This window comes from Hemicordylus capensis, chromosome 5, assembly GCF_027244095.1.
Source record: "Hemicordylus capensis ecotype Gifberg chromosome 5, rHemCap1.1.pri, whole genome shotgun sequence".
NCBI classification, from domain to species: domain Eukaryota; kingdom Metazoa; phylum Chordata; class Lepidosauria; order Squamata; family Cordylidae; genus Hemicordylus; species Hemicordylus capensis.
In genome coordinates, this window is record NC_069661.1 from 144,235,334 (window position 1) to 144,254,576 (window position 19,243).

At 44.2% G+C, this 19,243-nt stretch overlaps 1 protein-coding gene across 2 annotated transcripts in view; it reads left to right on the forward strand.

Moving 5' to 3' along the window:
* Positions 1–2,643: 2,643 nt before the first annotated feature.
* SSPN (sarcospan) overlaps positions 2,644–19,243 on the forward strand; it is a 29,530-nt gene continuing 12,930 nt past the window's right edge. The window contains exons 1-2 of one of the 2 annotated variants that reach the window (XM_053256293.1): positions 2,644–3,111; positions 16,579–16,665. In XM_053256293.1, the coding sequence (XP_053112268.1) occupies positions 2,794–3,111; positions 16,579–16,665 (405 nt within the window). In that variant the 5' untranslated portion in view covers positions 2,644–2,793. Of the gene's footprint in view, positions 3,112–3,924; positions 4,018–16,578; positions 16,666–19,243 lie in introns of those variants that run through there. The other variant, XM_053256295.1, reaches the window with a different exon arrangement.

Here is a 19,243-nt window from a genome sequence, read left to right on the forward strand (position 1 = left end):
AAATATTGCCAATAAGTCAAGGGAAAGACTTCTTTGCTGCAATCTCAGCATGTGTGAAGATTCTCTTTGCAGACACCAAAACACGATGCCCACAACTTTGCCTCTCACATTGGCATTTGTGTTCTGAAGCCTGTTAGCCTAACAGTTAGTCTAATAAAGACAAACCTTTGGCATGGGTGCCATTACATGGAAGGGAGGAAGGTTTGTGGGTCTGTCTATGGCAGAATGTTAGGCCTGCACTCTTGCTTGCGCGTCGGCCATTTGTGTGGTGACACTGAACGGGGCTGCAAGGAGGAAAGCTGCAGCCCTGTGCCCATGCTTTTTGGAGCAAGCACCAGCGGCAGGGCAAGGATGAGCAGGTAGGAGGCACCCTCCCTGCCCCTTAAAGTACCCCCTCCCCCGCTTCCAAACTGGCTTGAATGCTGGCACTTCAAACCAGTTTGGTACTCCAGAAAAGGAGCACCAAGCTGGTTCTGTGCACATCCCTAGTGGGTGAGAGATGGCAGTATTTGGCACCCTGCCTCAGGCACACCAAGTAATGCCCATACCCTATCATAAGAGTTCATCTCCAAGGGGCTTCTTTCAGATCATGATGGATCTTGGTATGTTTATCTCAGATTGCTTGCTCTATTGCCTTCCTTTGCTACCATACAGGAAAGCTGTTTAAAGGCAGAGTTAATCAGAAAGGGAGGAAATAGTGCACACAGTACAGTGGCCACCTTGGGGGGGAAAAATGCTCCTGAGCCTTTATGATAAAATGGTGGGGAGAGTCTCGCCTGCATGTCAGACTGCTGTTACAAGCTCAGGAGCTGTAAAAATTAGGGATGTGCACAAAATGGATTTGCACAGTGGGGAAATGACTTGAATAACAAGCCCGAGGTTGCCGGTTCGAATCTCCACTGATAGGTTTCCCAGACTATGGGTAACGCTTATAGGCAGTAGCGATATAGGAAGATGCTGTAAGGCATCATCTCATACTGTTTAGGAGATGGCAATGGTAAACCCCTCCTGTATTTTGCCAAAGACAACCACAGGGTTCTGTGGTCGCCAGGAGTCAGCTTCGACTTGACGGCACACTTTACTTTACTTCAAGCTCAAAACAAAATGCAGGCGGCTGAATCATTTCATTGAAACAGTGGTTGACCCAGTTGTTTCGATGAAACAAAACTTGAAACATTTTGAGTGTTTTGGCCATTGGGAACAATGGGGAAACTCAATACACCCCATTGTTCCCCATGGGTAGCTCTTATGGACACCAAAGTGGTTTGGGTAGTATGGCATGGTGGGTGCTACCTACCACCCAACCCACAAAAGAAATGAGCAAGTGGGCAATTTTAAACAAATTATTAACCTTTCCCTCAAACCCCCATATTGCAAGGTGATCAGAAACCAGTGCCAGAAAACAAATCAGCTAGGGGAAAACAGGTCTCCAAAATGGCACTCAAAACACTGAAACATTTCAAATCAAAACAGGGTTGTTTTGTTCCAAAAAAGCTCAAAAAAGGCCCTTTATTTAAAGGGTGTTTTGTTTCTAGGTCGATACACTTGAAACAGCCCTTTTCGACATCGAAACATTTTGTACATCCCTAGTAAAAAGGACAACTTGGATTCCTTTTAACTTTTTAAACAAGTTTACTGACCTATGTTGGCAACATTGCTATAGTTATATAATGACTGAATGATTGATTCAGTGCCTCAAGTTGGTGTTGACTCTTAGTGACCACATAGATAGATCCTCTCCATAATGATCTGTCTTCAACTTGGCCTTTAAGGCCTCTCAGTGGTGCATTCATTGCTGTTGTAATCGAGTCCATCCACCTTGCTGCTGGTCTCTTCTTCTTCTTCAACTTTCCCCAGCATTATAGACTTTTCAAGGGAGCTGCTGGGCTTTCGCATAATATGTCCAAAGTATGATAGTTTGAGCTTGGTCATTTGTGCCTCGCTATAGTTATTATGAGGTGTTAAAAAGTAATCACAAGGAATCAACTTAAAACTCTTTCTTTCTTTGCAATTTAAATATATTCTGGAGAGGGCTGTGAATCTTTGCCTGTGAATTGATACTTCTTTGTTTCTCCTACGTTAACTCTTGCATGTTTGTTGCATGGAGGCTGCCAAGTACTCAAGGGCAAGCAGCATCCATTCTCACGTGAAAAGTTCCTACTACGCACCCTCCCCCCATCCGATTTTTTAAATTGGCTTCTGAATTAGCTAATTAAAACACATGCAAATAGTAATTTCTGGCTTCTCCTCCTCCTCCGAATATTTATATACCGCTCTTCAACAAAATTCTCAAAGCGGTTTACATAGAAAAATAAAGCAATGCCGGATCTTCTGTTACAATCACCAGAAACTGAGCAGAATCATTGGTGTCTCTCACCCGAGGCTGGCAGAGTCCTCATTTGAAGGCGATTCCCACCCAAGCGTGGAATTCTTTCCTGCTGATTGCATCGCGGCTGCCAAGTACGCTCACGCACAAGCAGCATTAATCCTCACATGCAAAGCTCCCTCGAATCCATCCAGAAGCAGGCAATTCGCTTGTGCATGTTGGCAGTCCGTTACCCCCCTCGCTTCCCCCTCTTCTCTGAGCTATATGTGGCGTTTGGAAGCTCTGACAATCTGCTCCAAATGTTTTCCATATTTGTTCAGCCTCCTCGATTCAAATACCAGAAACAAGTCAGCCAGCACAAAGGGAAGCTTCGGGTGGGGGCAATTTAAAAACAACAACAACAACCCAAACCAAACCAAAAACACGCCTACCAGCCCCCTAAAAAGAAAAGAAAAAAGTTCATCAGCATGGGAAAAGAAGAGAAGAAAGCTCAGACCAACACGTCCCTTAATAACCAGAACCAGGCAGGGCAAGCACCTGAAAAGGAGAAAAGCAACGAGCCCGCCAAGGAGCAAGACGCAGCCATGAAAAAGAAGAAAGCCAAAGGCGATCCCAAAGCGGGCCAGGAAGAGGAAGCACACACGTGCTGTGGCTGCCGTTTCCCGTTGCTGGTGGCTCTGTTGCAGCTGGCTTTAGGCGCCTCTGTAACAGCGCTGGGCTTCATTATGGCAGCCAGCAGCTCTTCTTTGCTAGTCAGAGACACTCCATATTGGGCTGGGATAATTGTAAGCATACGAGTCTGTTTCTACCATTCCAAGCGCCTTTGCCAACATGAATGCCAACTTGCATGAAATGCTGCACTTAAGACTAACCAACTGCATGCCCTACTACCCCGATTATTCTCGAGCCGTGCTAACTCTTTACAACAATTTGCCCTGCAGTGATTTTTATGTCTATTTTTTTTAACATGTTCAAGGGAAACTGCTGTTGCAATGGGAATATATATTATTTCATATTCTTCCTCCAAGGAAGCACGGTAATAACCTTTTTAAAAAAAAAGTAGAAAATGCACACTTAGCTTGCTGTACCCCCTGGTGTATATTTAGATTATACCTATCCAGGTTACAATGCAAGTGTGATGATTCACGGCTGAAAAGGTGTTATGTGTGACTTCACACACATTCACCTTTCTAGTCCCAAACAAGGTGGTTAAGACAGAGGGATTAAAGTAAACCTTTGATAAGATGTGTTTCTAAGGGTGGGTGGGGTTAAGGAATAGCTGTTGTGCTTCCACACTGCAAGGAGTTAAAAGTAAGGCTGTAATGTAACTTTTTTTGGTCTTCCAGCCTTCCCCATTCCTGAATTCTTGATCATTGCCCATGGCACTTTAGCTTTTTTGGAACTGAAGAGTTAAGCTTGAAATTCAAAAACAAGTTCACTTTTAAAAATGTGTCCCAAGCCATTCAGAGCCAGGAAATTCAAAGTCGAAAGCATCATGCTATCTTGGTGTCTTGTGGCATGAGCCGAGAGAGGGTGGAAGCAACCGATAAGGCTATTTGTGATGGTATATAAACATGTGATTCATGGGGGACGGTATGATTTCAGCAAATGCCTGTACGCCTGTTCCAGCATGGGGCATATCTTGGAAGTGATTTGTGTTCATTACTGGAGAGAGAGGACCATGTGTATATGTAAGTGTGTTTCCCAAGTTGTTTTTCTATATGTGTTTTAATATATTTCACTCAATAGTAGTGCACATTTCAAGTGAATTTTTTTTAACCAGTATGTAAAGATTGATTGTATCACAAATACATTACCAGGTCTCTCCATTCACCGTATCCACATTCTTTCTTAATTCAAAGAATAGTCCACAGGTCCATACTAGTGTGATTATTATATTAGCTAAAGGCCCATTGTGTAGGGAAGGGGGGTATGGAGAATGCCAGTTCTTTCTCCAGCGCCCCCCCCCCTTTCCCACTCTCAACCTTATTCTCATCCATTGCTGAGGCATTTGCCTCCGGTGGACCAAGGGCCTGCTTTTCCAGACCTTCCTTCCTCTCTCAAACCAAAACTGGTCTCCAGGCCCTGAGAGAGAAAGTATGGAATGAATGACAACCATTTGCTGATATGAGAGAAAATCAAGGCATGACTATGGTAAGAGCTCAGTTTGCCCCTGCTGATCTCAGGTTTGTCAGATCGCAGCCTGTTTGCTTCATTCCATAGAATTCATGGTGGAGAAACTAAGCCAGCTCTCTGTTTGCATAACCATGTCCTTTGGTCCATTTCTGGGACATGCTAAGCCCTATTCACCCATTATGTTCAATGTACATATAGATAGATAGATAGATAGATAATATGCATGTACAGATCTGTAGATATGTACAGTTATTCACACATGTGAATAATGTTGTTCAATGTACAGTTGTATTCCTCCTCTGCGAACCCTGCACTTGAGTCCAGGTTTACTTCTAAAATGAACACAAGTACCGTCATTACACAAAAACATGCATCTGTGTATAGACACCTGCAATAGGGCTGTATGTACATCTGAACAAGGCTCTAGTGTGGCATAATGTTGGAAACAAAATGGCATATGTGGTCTCCCCCCGCCACTGTAGTCTCATGACAACCCTGTGAGGTAGGTTAGGCTGAGGAATAGTGAGTGACCCTTAGTCAGACAGTGGGATTTCTAGCCAGGTGGAGATTTTAACCCAGATCTTCCTAGGCCAAGTCCAGGAGCTTCCCTAGCTAGCACGCTTTACTGCGGGTTTTCTGTGAGGTTTTACTGTGAGTTTGAAGTTGCCCAAAAAAACTGACACAAAAAGTGGATTTTTTTTTACTCCAGATATAAATTGGGCTACACTCTAAGGTGGGATGAAAAATCCAAATTTTGTGTGAAGTCCTCCTTGATAGCTCACAGGGACTTCAGGATAAATGTGGCCGATATGTGAATGCACACCTCCATTCCACAAGAGATGAACTAAAAGCTGAGTATGAAAAACTTCCAGCACTCGATCCACTGCACCAAACTGCTAATTTGATTGACTTCAGTGGGCATATACAAGTGAGTGAGTGGGAAGACACTGAATTAGTGTAAATGTTGCTGATTTGCGAGAGAAAGCCCTTTGAAAATCAGTTGTTCATTCTAGCCAATGTAGGTTTTACATTTCCACACAGAACGTTAAAGTGAGTGCTTTAATGAAAAGATCTATATGTTTTCTGTCGAAAACAAAGAAAGAACTCTTGGTTCAATGGGAGCAGAGCGTGAATGAGGTTATCACACAAATTCAAGATAACAGTATTATGGCTGGGTCACGTGTGTGCATATTGCCTGATTGCTTGGAATGTGATGATTCACAGCACAGTGAGTGAACCTCTGAAAAGCATTGTTTGTGCTTCTGAGGTGTGCTGTGAGGTGATGAGAGCTCTTTTTATGGTGATTAATCTGTGGCAGCTCATCACTGAGGCATGCAAGTTGCCACTTGATGCTCTGGTCAACAAGTGATTAGCACTGCAAGATTGGCCTTGGATCAGAACACTGAGCCCGTTTCTGAAACAGCAATGCTAGGACAAGATGGCATTTGGAAGCTGCACAGATGACTCATGCTGCCCAAACCCCACTTCAATCTGTGTTTATAGCTTCCACGTATCATAAAATTAGCCCAAAGGGATCCAATGTCACATAGATCTGATTTCACACTATGTTAGGGTGTATCCAGAGTAGAGCTTCTTGTATTCCTGGAAAAAAATGTTTTTGCACCAGAGAGCACTGGATTTGCCCCAGAGAAATGCAGGTATATTTTTGGCATAAGTCACCCCACAGTTTGTGGCACAGACTGTACTAATTCCTGGTCGCTACGCATCAGCCATGTTGTCCCACAGGGACCAGTGTGAACTGAAGTGACTTATAGACTGAGGCTGTAGAGATATGAACCTAAGCATATCACAGAGTGGGGAAGCAGTTTGGACAGTGCTTCATCTCTGGCTCAACCACATGTGCTAAGAACTTGTTCGCACTGTCAAAGCAAAGCACATGCCCCCCCCCCCCAGTGTTCTCTCTAACAGGGATTCCCAGGTGTTGTTCACTACAACTCCCAGCATCCCAAGCGGCAATGTCCTTTGGCTGGGAATTATGGGAGTTGTAGTCAACAACATCTGGAATCCCTGTTAGAGGGAACACTGATGCCCCCCCCCCGCCATTGTCGGGATGTGTACAAGCCAGTTCGGTGCCTCCTCTAGGAAGCACTCAACTGGCTCAGGCGCAGGCATTCAAACCGTCCCACCAGCAGCTGCACAACATCTCCTGTACATCCCTACACTGCTTGTGCACTGTTCATTAGTTGCATGGAGATTGGCTTGTCCAAACCACCCCTCTACACACACTGCACATACTGGTGTGCACTAGTAGTTGCATTCTGACAAACTGCCATCCCACATGACTGGGAGAAGGTGCCCCAGCACACCAAGGCAGTGGAGGACATGTGTGCTTAAGGCATGCACACATCTTATGCATGTGTGCATGCGGAATATAAATGTAAAAATAAAATAAAATAAATCTTTATTGCATGTGCTTGGGCCGACAGACGAAGTATCATCTGTATCAGCCCAGAGAGAATGTTTGGACATTCAAGTCCATTTACTGTAATATTGCAACTTGCCATTATGTGAAAACTCTACAGCTGCTCTTGCAGCTATTGGGCTGGTTTGGATAATACTCTGACCAGCCTTTTTAAATGTATGGAACAGGAACATGTGCACGTACACCTCACCTCCACCTAGTGCGCTGTCATCTAATCACATAGAGGGTGGCATATCTGAATTGCCCCTCAATTCACATTCTTAATACTATTAGTATTAAAACTGCACGTTAGGGTGGTTCATTTGAACTGCTGCCCTGCACGATCAGGCAGGAGCTGAACAGCACACTGGGTGGGTGGATGGGGAGATGTGTACACACCCACATCCCTCCCCCCCATGTTTAAAAGGATCAGTCAACTATTGTCCAGACCAGCTCATCGTTTTTTAAAGTGCCCTAAAGCACAAGATCTGTTTTTCCAAAAGGTCAGAGATCAGCTCAGGAAGAAAACAGCACAACTCATCGTTTCTTCAAGCACCTTGTTAAATGTATTTGTCAAATGCTTCCATGTATAAATCACACCTTGAGAAAGCTGTGTGTGTGTGATGGTAATGGCTTCAAATGGTGATGTCACTTACAGGATTGAGTTGATTGAGACTTTAGCACACCCGGGGAAGCTGTAATTGATTAATAGTGCCTCTTGTGTAGAGGGGCTGCCTTGGGGTGTGTGCAAAATATGCGGTCCTTAATATGCGGTCCTTTCGGTGGTGATCCCCTTGTTGTGGAATTGACTTCTTGGCAAAGCCCTCCAGACCTGCACTAGTTAAAGCATCGTTTTTGTTTAGCTTGTCCTTAATGTCCTTCCCGACCCTGCTGGTATGTTCATATCTCTCTCTCTTTTTTTTGTTTTTACTGTCAACTCTTGTTTTCATGGCATGTTTTAACTATTTGTAAGTTAACTTGAGACTCTCTTATTAATCCTATAAAACAGAATATACATTGTAAAACAGCAGAAAACAAATAGCTAAGAAAGCAGCTTAAACTCATGTGAAGCATTTCTTGGGAGAAGGAAGAATAGCAGAAGCCCTGAATGCTACCTCACCCTATTTCTTATTTATGGCTATTTTGATTGGCATCTTTGCTAGAAAGTCTCAAATGCTATCAGTTAGCAATCTGTGGCTCAATAATCCTGTGTGCCCAGGCAGGATGCCAAATGCTTTCCACCTCCCACTTGTGTGCATCCTCCTTCCCTTCTTTCCCTTAAAAACAAACAAACGGGCAGGAGGGTATCTTGCTGCCTATATGGTGCCCCAGTAATGTGCTGCCTGAGACAACCACCTCACCTCACTTCATAGAACGGCCGCCCCTACAGCCCTTCCGTGAGCGACAGCCTAGTGTATAATGCTTCTGTGGGCAAAAATAATCAAGCAGTTATAGATACAGTTAATAGTAGTTCCCAGAATCATGGGGCACTCTTTCTAGTTGCTGTGATCATGGTAATTACTGCTATATCTTATTTATTATTTATTATTTCTCTGTGTAAACCGCCCTGAGCCATTTTTGGAAGGGCGGTATAGAAATCGAATAAATAAATAATATCTGCGATCAATGAGCTTATACATATGTGTACTCTGGAACAATCAGGATAGCACAAACAAAATACTGAACATACATTATCAGAAGGGGCCCTGGTTTATTTTACCAACAAACTTTTCAGCATGCAGACTGCGCAGAATTACAAAGGGGGCATTGAGATATCATATGTTTGGCTCCCCAAACAATATGTTTGCATTCTGGAGCAGACTGTGCATCTTTCTGGTGTTCATTTATTAAGACAGAAATGAGCAATGGTTCCTTTCTTGGCAGCATAGAAGAACACAGAGATGACATGGTGTAAAATACCAGCAGTGCTTGTTTTAGCAACATCCCACTCAAGTCCCCCCACCCCGCCGCCGCCTCCACCACAAGTATTTGATTAACATTCTACTTTGCCAACTGTAGAAGAACTTTGAAATGTATTCTCAAGGCCTTTTCGGTAAAGTTAGCTAGAGATAATAGACTAAACTCATGCCTGTGAATCCCTGTTGGGATTACCTCAGGGGTGACTTTGTCCCTATGACTGCTGCTAACCTGCTATGACAGAAGAGTGAAGGGAGAGTGCTAATGTGCTAAATAGAGCCTGATTTATTGAAGGGATCTTTGCTTTATTAGTGGCAAAACTGTCATACTGTTCCTTGCTGAAAATCAAGTGCTTTAGTCCATTAGTATGAATGAAGGGGAATTTAGCCTGTGAAGCAATGAGAGCAAAATGTTCCCCGCATGCAAAAACTGGAACTGGGATTCATTACTTATTTTTTTAAAAAATGCCCTTAACTTACTGTAATAAGATTCAAAAATTTGAGAATAAATCTCTGAGCTAATTTATGGATTAACAACTTCTTACCTTCACATCTCAATGTCATAAATAGGAGGGTTTCCAGGCCAGAGAGACATCGACAAAGGGACCTAGAGTGTTGCAATTAAAAACAAAAATCCTTCCCAACATTGATGTTGGGGGGGGGGGATGCAACAATTAGATACAATCTTTCTAAAGTATTCTACATGCAAAATTTGGGCTTTTGCAGAATATTGGTTATTTTCCACTGGACTGAATAGTGGAAGGGAAAGAAAAAATGATAGCATTTGTGAGCCAAGAGAGATGACAAAGCTTGCTGAGGTGCTAAGACTGTGTCTGGACAGTTCTGCTTCAGGCTTCACGTGAGGGCACAAAATGCTTCTAGCAACAAAGACCATTCCTTGCATGATGCAGTAAGTTGAGGGAAGGCTAGGCTGGAATCCTTTCTCCTGGCATTTCGCTTTGTGTAGTTTTCTGTATGAGGGAGTATTTTGCATGGAGGAGCATTCAGTCATGTGATAGAACCCCTACCTGTAGTCTGAAATGATACATCTCAGTCAGGTGTTTTGTTTTGTTTTGAGTTCAGTGGAAATATTCTGAGAGGAGAGCACAGAATTCCTTCCCCACTATCAGGCATCACCTACCACACTCCAAATTTTGGGGGTGGTAAATTTCTCAATTTCCTTTATTACGATCACAGACCAGCACAATCACAGGCCAAGATTACCAGCCTTCTAGTTGGATTTTGCCTGAGATTGGTTGATTTATTAGACCTGTTCATATGACCAGAGGTACTGTTGAGCCTGGACTTGGTGGCCCAGGTCCATGGGCCTGCTCCCCTGGAGCCAGCCAGGGGCACTGTTAGGCACAGACCTGGGGGCCCAGGTCTGTGTACCCATTCTTCTAGAGGGCCCATGATTTTCCCCAAGGGAAAGGATAGTTCCTTTTATAGTTCGAGAAGGGTTTGGCCTAGAGTTCTGAAATTTGGCACAGATGTAGGATAGGTTATCAGGATTCTGTGTACTGATTTTGAAGCAGATCAGATGATCTGTTGATTTGTAATGATTGTTTAAAATTAAAAAAAACTCCAAAAATGTTCTACAAGTGGTGGAAAATTACAAAAATATCTGGAACTGAAGCCCCCCTCCTCCACCTTGGACCATCATTTCACCCCCATGTGGAGGAATCTCCCCATTCCTTCATAATAAGGGTAAACATCACCCAGTTTTTCACCACCTTTTATATATCTGGAATGGCTTGGCCTAGTTTTTTTAATTGGACTCAGATGTAGAACATGTTTGCAGGTCTCTGTGTATTAATTTTTAAGTGGATTCAGTCAATCTGTTTAATTTTAATGATTTTTTGAATTAAAATAACTTCAAAAAAGTCAAAGTCCTATAAGTGCTTGCCACATGGCAGAAAATTACAAAAACTCTTGGAAATGAATCCACACATTGGACCATCATTCCACCCTCATGTGAAGGAATCTGCACGAAAAGTGCAACCTCCCTTTGCCCAACCCTTTATATTTCCAGAATGGCTGAACTTAGAGTTCTGAAATTGGGCACACATGTAGTCCAAGATATCAGGACTGTGTGTATTTTTATTTCAAGGAAATTGGCCAACCCTGTGATTTTCAATGCATTTTCCTCAACTGCATTAAAGCTGCCATAAAGAATTATCTCTACCCATAGAGTACTCCACAGCTAGTGAAAATGGTACTGTTACATCTGAATAAACAAACAAATCCCCCCCTGCAATTGCACTATGCTCAAGTTGGTTATGATCCAAGGGGTCTGCATGAGAAATGTGAAGCAAGGGGCATGTGTTGTGGTTTTAATTCTTTTTCCTTATGAATGCACTATATCCCAGATAGTCTGTGAGTTGTCAAGAAGCTATGTGAATCCATTGGAGCTTCTGTACTCTTGCTGGGGGAGGGGCAAATTCATTCTGGCCCAGATCTGTGGGTTTGTGGTGAATAATCAGGAAGATGTATGGATCCTTTAGGGTTTGTGTAGTCCTTCCCCCCCAATGCACTCTGGCCCAAACCTGTGGGTTTGTGGTGAAGTAAGTGTGTGTATGTGTATAATGTTTGCTTTGCTGTGCGGGGGGCGGGGGGCATAAGCTCATTAGGTCCAGGATCCTAAATTACCTAGCTGAAGCTCTGTTCCCAGCACCAGGAATCTCCTCTACACCCGGCACCTGCACCAACTTGGAGATTCCTCCATGGCCATGCTGGAGGCTTTCCAGGACTGCAGGCAGGCTGCTGCTCTTCCCCCCACCCGAAGATCAGCTGTTTGGCAGGTGGGTGGGGCTTCCAGAGGCAGAGCTATAGCTTTCTCTGCCTGCCTGCCTGAAGAGCTCTCCAGCCTGCAGAGCTTCAAAGAGACTAGGTGGCCAGCACTGCCCAGTGTGCGCACCTTCTGCTGTCCCCACTGCATTCTGGTGTGTTGTGTCTTTGTCCTCAGGGTCATGGTGAGGTGCATGTGTTAGACTATGGAGATTGTGTACTTTGTTCCCCCCATTGCATATTTCCAGATTGGCTTGGCATAGAGGTTTGAAATCGGGAGCAGCGTTTGGTCAGGTGAACAGGACTCTTTGAGCAGGAAGCTGTGTGAATCCATTGGAGTGTTTGTAGTCTTCCCCCCTCTTTTCTTTTTCTTTTTTCTTTTGCAACTGAACTCTAGCCCATACCTGTGGGTTTGTGGTGAAATGTATATATGGAGATGATGCTTTTGTGGGGGGTGGGGCGGGTGGGGGTGGGGCTAAGCTCATTAGGTCCAGGGTCCAAAATTAGCTAGCTGCATCCATGCACATGACCATTAGAGCTCCTGTCTCATTAGCAGCACACAATCAGAACTTTTGTTTGGGTCAACAAGCCCAGAAAACACATGATTAAGTCAGGCGCAGCATCCATTGTTGAATGCTTTCTACTGAAGCTGCTCCAGCTTCAGGATCATAGAATGGGCTTTGCAGAGCGGATGGCAACCCCTATAGCTATTGCTCTCCACTGTTCCCATGCTAGGGAGGGCCTGCTTGCTCCTGGTGAGTGGGTACACTTGACTAGAGGATCAAGGTAGGAGGAGAGTTCTCTTCTCCGTCTACTTATTTAAGAGCAGGATGGGTTTGAGCAACCTGGGCTGGAGGGATTTTTGTGAGTCCGCACAGTCATGCAAATATGGATTCTACCCTGATCTTGAAGAATGTGTGAACCAGGCTGGTGAGTATCAGAAGTCTCCTTCATTAGATTAGGTCTGACCAGAAGATTCTAGGTTCCATCACATTCCATTATCTAAAGGCATTTGGATAGGCCACATTCTGTACAGAACAGGCACTCTGGAGAGAAGCACAGCAGCCTGAAGTGAGGTTTTAGAGACAAATGGGACTGCAGTAACATGGAGGCCATGAAAAAGCAGGTATTAAAGTCTTTGTGGTAGACCTCACTTGCCCCAGCAGTTTTACTTTGGCCTAACACCAACAAAGGCAACTATACTCTATACTCTAAAGAGCCCCTGGTGGCGCAGTGGTAAAACTGCCGCCCTGTAACCAGAAGGTTACAAGTTCGATCCTGACCAGGGGCTCAAGGTTGACTCAGCCTTCCATCCTTCCGAGGTCGGTAAAATGAGTACCCAGAATGTTGGGGGCAATATGCTAAATCATTGTAAACCGCTTAGAGAGCTCCGGCTATAGAGCGGTATATAAATGTAAGTGCTATTGCTATTGCTATTGCTACTCATTCTACACACCAATAGAAGAAGATAACCTGAATGGAAACCAAATACTGATCAACATAATGCAGTTCGTAATAGATTCCTCTGTTGTTTAGAAGGCTGTCAGAAGTTATGATTTTGGACAGGTCAAAAACTTTCTACAGTGACACTTAACATGCTTTTTAGCTTTTGTGTGTGTGGAAAGCTACATTGGCAATGTAAGGGAAACTAGGTATGGGCACAGTCGTAATGAAATCCTCGCACTCACTCAGTAAGTATAAAGTTCTGTTTCCTCTGATTTGCAACTTCCTTCAGTTTGTTTAGCCTTGGATGCCTTGCACAGCTAATTGGCTGGGCTCTCCCCCTGGAGTGCCTGTGTCCTTTCTCTTCTAACTGAAGAAAAGGCGGAGTCTGCCTGCCTGGAGGTTTCCCAGACTGCGGTCTTTACTGCTGGAGGAAGTGGTGTAAGTTAGGACGAGAGTATATAAAGTGCATATAAACATTTACAAGTGTAAATAAGCATAAATCAGAGTAAATTGGGGCCATCTTACAGTGCAGCTTTTTATTTCATTTGATTATGTTTCATTATGGTTTTTCAAACGTTGGTTTCAGTGGCAGCTGTTAAGGCCTGCCTTGGAGGGGTTGGGCAGTGAGGATAGTGGAATATAACTTGAAATAACAGCAAACTCACCCGTCACCAGCATCCAGCATCCTACAGGAGCTGGCAGTGCCTGACCCAGCATCCTGCAAGGAGGCTTCCCTGTTTCCCGCTGCTCTGCTAGCCTCCATGCATGTGCGGGTACCATTTGAGGGGGTCAGCACAGCTAGTTATATTCTGCCATTCTCACCACGCACCCCATCCCCGCGGCAGGCCTCACTGGCCACCACTGGTTGGTTTGTCATGCAGCTGGCCCTGCCAATCCATCCTGCCCATTTCTGGCCAATAGGATTGCAGAGGAAGCCTTCACATCCTGCTTCCAATTGGTGCATTGACCTGTGCCCAGGGGAGTACATGTGTAAGCCTGGTGCCTGCAGATCCCAACCCCAGCAGTAGACATGATTGCCCCTAAGCGCCCGTTTTCATCTAACAGAGCATGGTTGGCATACCAGTGTGCTTAGGTCAATGAAGCAATTTGAATGATGGCTGGAACAGAAGTGGAGGATAACTTGGGCGGAGTCCAACCAAACACAAACTAGAGCTCATTGCAGAACTTACACTATGGCAGTGGTGGCAGCAGAGAGAGAATATTTTTCCACCACCATTGTGTCTCCACAGTGTCATCTAGTGAAGCTGGTTTAAGTAGTGCGGGGCCTTGCTTTATGCAGGCTCCCAAAATGACCATACACAACCCTCTACAGCTCACTGTGATTTGTTCACTGAGCATGTTGTGAATATAATTGCTTGCATCCAGTCTGTCTTGGATGCCCCTTTGAATCCCGTACAATTACAGGTTGGTTCCTAGGCAACCATCTGGGTGTGTTTGCTTGGATGAATTTCAGGTATTGCAGCCTGAGGATGTGGAAAGAGTACTTTGAGAGGTGTGTGACCTACTATCTGTTTGACCCTTGCCCTCTTCAGCTTATAAAATCTGGCAGAGGGGGGTAACTGGTTGAGTCCAGAAGATGATCAGCTTTATGACAAGAGAAGATTGTCCTGGCTGTCTTGAAGGTGGCAGTTGTATGTCTACAAGAATAACGACCCTCTCAATCCAGACTATTGTTTTAAGTATTGGCTGATCACCAGTCTCTCCTTTGGGACCCAGGGCTGGAGAGGCTGATGGAGGCTCAGCTACAGTCATCAATCAATGGCACACGTTGCCTGGCCTGTTTCAGCCTGGCTTCTACTCAGGATTTGGAACTGAAACTGCCTTGGAAGTTCTTCTTTACCATTGACCTTCACTGCGGGGAGGGAATTGGGGGAGAGCAACTCCATTAGTTCTTCTGGGTCTTTCCGTGGCTCCTGATATGCATTCACCATACTCTCCTGAGGGCAGGATTGTGGCTATGCCCGCATGTGTGGAGGCCCATCCCCCTAATCCATCCTTGCATGTTCATTGCCATGTGGGCTCCACGTCACATGTATTCTGTGTGTGGTAGGCAGGCCAAGGCTCCCTCCCATGCTTTACACTTTGAAGCTGGGGCCCTAAGTCAACCAGTCCAGAATGTTTTCAGCCTCTTCTATTTATAGTTCGGCTCTTCAGCTGCTTCAGTTGCTTAGGTCTATTTATCATTTGACTGTGCTAGATATGATCTCATGTTAGGAGTTCAACATTATGTGGATGTTAATTGAATTAAAGTTGTCAGGTAAAGGAGCGAGGACATAAAGCAGAAGCCCAGTAAGGGGCTGGGAAGAGCCACCTCATGAAAGACCCTCCGTATGAATGCTGTTTTTACTTGTCCTGCCAATCTCTCTTGTCATAAGTGTGCCTGTGTGTGTGTGCATGTGTGTATCTATCTATTTAATTTAAAGAGAAACAAGTAAGCTAGATGGCCTGAGCATATCACGGGACCAGAATATAAATACACATGTCACAAAGAAGTGCAAATAACAGATTGATGTATTCTTTAGATATGTTCTCTGGCAATCTTTTCTTTTTCCATGTTTTACTGAAATGATGTAAAGTGAAACGTTGGTGGCCAAATTAACTTAGCCACTGAGGTTCTGGTGAGACACCATTGCCTGCCCTCTTAAAGAGACACTCTCAAGAAAGTAATATTAGGAATGCCAGCATTTTTAAAGTGGATTTTTCGGATATGATCTAATAGTTCCCAAGGCTGTGTGCAGGTGATAGATTTTCAAAGACTTAAAGGTGGCATGCGAGAGCCATCATTGCTTGCAGTATAGACCTCTGCTTCTGTTTTTTCCGGTTTTTGCTGTTATTCAAAAACCTTCAAAATATCTATCTGTTTATTTAACATATGTATATACCATCCAAAACTTGCATCTCTGGGTGGTTTACAGTAAAAATATTGTCGGGAAAAGGTCATTGCCCCAAATGCAGCTGCATTTACAGCAAGCTAGTAGTACAGTATTTAACAACTTGGATGTAGATACAATTTTCCATTTGAATCCAAAGGTGCATGCAGCCAGTTCAGACAGGCCTTGCTCAGAGAGTAAAGAGGCACCTTTTAAAGTGGTAATTCTCTTATATTTAGAAGGGGAGAGCACTACTTCTGTTCAGCTGTTGTCTACCTTGTATTTCTTTTTAGATTGTGTGCCCTTTGGGGACAGGGAACCATCTTATTTATTTTTCTATGTAAGCCACTCTGAGAATTGTTATGTGAATTGTTACATAAATTGGTATACAAACATTTGTATTAGTCAATTTTGTCACATGACAAAGCCATGTGACATGACAAAGCCACATTAATTAGTCAAATTAGCATTGTGATGCAAATGGAGGGTGGACTAACATGTGCATTGGCAATGTGTGCTTCGGGTTACTTAGTGCATCTGGAGCACAGCATCTTTGTTGGGAAATGGGAGGTTTTGCTCTGACATTGCTTTTTTGCTGCCACCCCCCCCCCGTTATTTTTAAAATAATTGAATTTAACTTGTTCCTTTTTGTAGGTATGTGTGGTGGCCATCCTGGGTGTAGTGATGCTTTGCATTACTTATCAACCAGATGAGAAGACCTCCCTCCAGTTTGCCATCAAGGTCAGTTACTTCCTTTTGTTTCTTCTTCCTGATTATTCACTTCAAACATCTCAGAAGCCAGAGGCAGTGCTGTGTAACTTCCAGGGATTGAAGGGTGCACACCTTAGGACTCTGGGCCCCTCTCCATGACTGTGAGAAGTGGAATAAAGAAATGTAGACAGATATATGCAAATTTGATTGATAACCAGAACAAAGAATTGGGGGGGGTTGTGGGGGGGTTGGAGAATTCTATTTGGCTAGTCTTGGTAGCCAACTATTGATTGCTTCTGGTTGCTTGTAGCAGTGAAGCTCTGCTTTCTTGCTTCCTGTTCCACAGAGGCAAAGTAAGTGTGTACCTTTTGCAGGAGAAAGGTGGTGGACGGTGTGTGTTTGCAGCAGCCCTCCAACTCATGACACTAATGCTGCATCCCATCATGTCACCCATGCTGTTGAAGCAGGCACTGTGTGCGAATGTATGTTTCAGGTTGCTCCTGTGATTACTTGGAAGCTTTCCCCGCTAATTGCCAGTATAAAATTTCTGGTTGACACTGGCAACTTTGTGACCATATTTGTGGACCCTGGCTTTTGGGGTCAGAATTATTATTTTTTTAAAAATTATATGCAACCTTCTTCTGGCAGTATGCAAGCCATACCCAAGCACGGCTAGGATTTTGGCTTTGTATTTTGGCTGCGTTTAAAGTCTCTTTGCTCGTGGCACCAAAAGAGAAACACGCAAAAGATGCCATTCACCATCTGACACATCCTGTTCCCACTTTCCTCTTTCTTTCTGTTTACGTAGCAATCAGCAGTCTGTGTTTATCTCAAGCTGTGAAAAATAGCAAATCCAAGCTCCTTTCTGAGCTCCCTGCTCTGACATGTGTGCAGTTCTGGAATTGCTTCTGGCTTTGTCATGTGATTAGTCTGCTGATGGGATCTCAGGGTTACCTCGTGCTCTTTCCTAGACAGCTTTGATCACCCATCCCCATTCTCCTCACTTTTGACATGTGGAAAATGTTCATTTTGCTTGTCCCTCCAACACCCGAAACCATGCACTAAACATTAACAGAACAATAACCTCTGCCAAAAAGCTCACATGATTCTCTGTGACTCTGAGGATTGCCTTAAAGGCTACTTGTATATGTTTTTAAGTGGTTGATGACCCAGCTTCTGCATGCTGGAGGCCTGTGTTGTATAACTGAACACAGAAAACATTGATGGACACCCTTTTGCAAAATAAAACATTTACCTGTCCAATTTCAATCCCATCCTTCCTCCAAGGAGTTTAGGGTGGTATATGTGTATCAACCTCAGTGACTTAGGTTTAAGAACATAAGAACAGCCCTGCTGGATCAGGCTCAAGGCCTGTCTAGTTCAGCATCCTGTTTCACACAGTGGCCCACCAGATGCCACTAGGAAGCCCACAGGCAAGAGCTGGGGGCATGCCCTCTCTCCTGCTGTTGCTCAGTTTCGCAGACAGATGCATGGCCAGCCCTACAATGAGGCAGCTGCCTCAAGAATCATGTTTTGGATGGTTTTGCAAGGAGGCAATTTGTCAGTTATTTAATGTATGGGTATATATTTTTGTTGCAGGAGGAGTGTCTTTTCCTCCTTTCCTCCTCAGTCATCAAAATATACTCCACAAGCAAAATCTCAGACCAGTGAAATAAGCATAGTAGGGCTTCGGATACCCTGAAAGTCTCCCCAGCTCTTACGCGGGTCATATCTCACAGGTGACATGCAGAGGCCTCACAGCCAACTAAAGAAAACAAGAAAGGGGAGGTGGTACCCTCACATGACACCTGAAGGTGGTGACAGACAGAAGAGGCTCTCTCTTTTGGTGTTGCCACTTCAGGATTGGCCTGCTGCTCAGAGCTTTCTTAGGAGAATATATCCACTCCCAAGAAGTTTCTGCAGAGTGTCTGCTCCGTTTTACTAGTCCAAGAGGAGGGCCTTCCTCCCCCAGGCAGAAGTGACTCCCAGCTTGCCTTGCACTTCCCTAATATGAATCCAGAATAATGCTAATAACTTGAAAATAAATGTAATTTATGCAAGCATAAGAGAAGGAAAAAAGGAAAATGAGATTCTGGGAATTAAATTAACATAGATGCATGGTTAAGTGCAGGGAAATGGAAAAATGTATTAGATTTTTGATTTTTAAAAAACTATCCTCAAGATACAACTAGACAAGACAGCAGAAAATCCATGATTAGATCTCCCACAATGTCTTAAATGGCAAAGGCAGCCACAAAAAGGCTCAGTTATGTCCTCACAGTTTAGGGAATATGGGATGGGGGAGGGGTAGTGCTTTCCCTCCATGCTCTTTTTCCTGCTGAAATCACCCCTACAAAGCTGCAACTTGCCTTGCAAGGCAAAACATAGAGGCGTCAAAAAGGTACCTGTATGTTTTGCTCCGTGGGGCAAATAATTGAGTGGGGTGGGGAAAGAATTCAAGCAGAAAAATGGCATGGGGAGAACCTCTTCTTCCCCAGCACTGCGGACTGCTTTAAATGCTGACAGCACACGCTGCATTTGCCATTTGTAAAATCAACAGGTGAACTAATCAAAGGTCTTCTGCTGCCTCAGCTAGTTTGGCACTTAG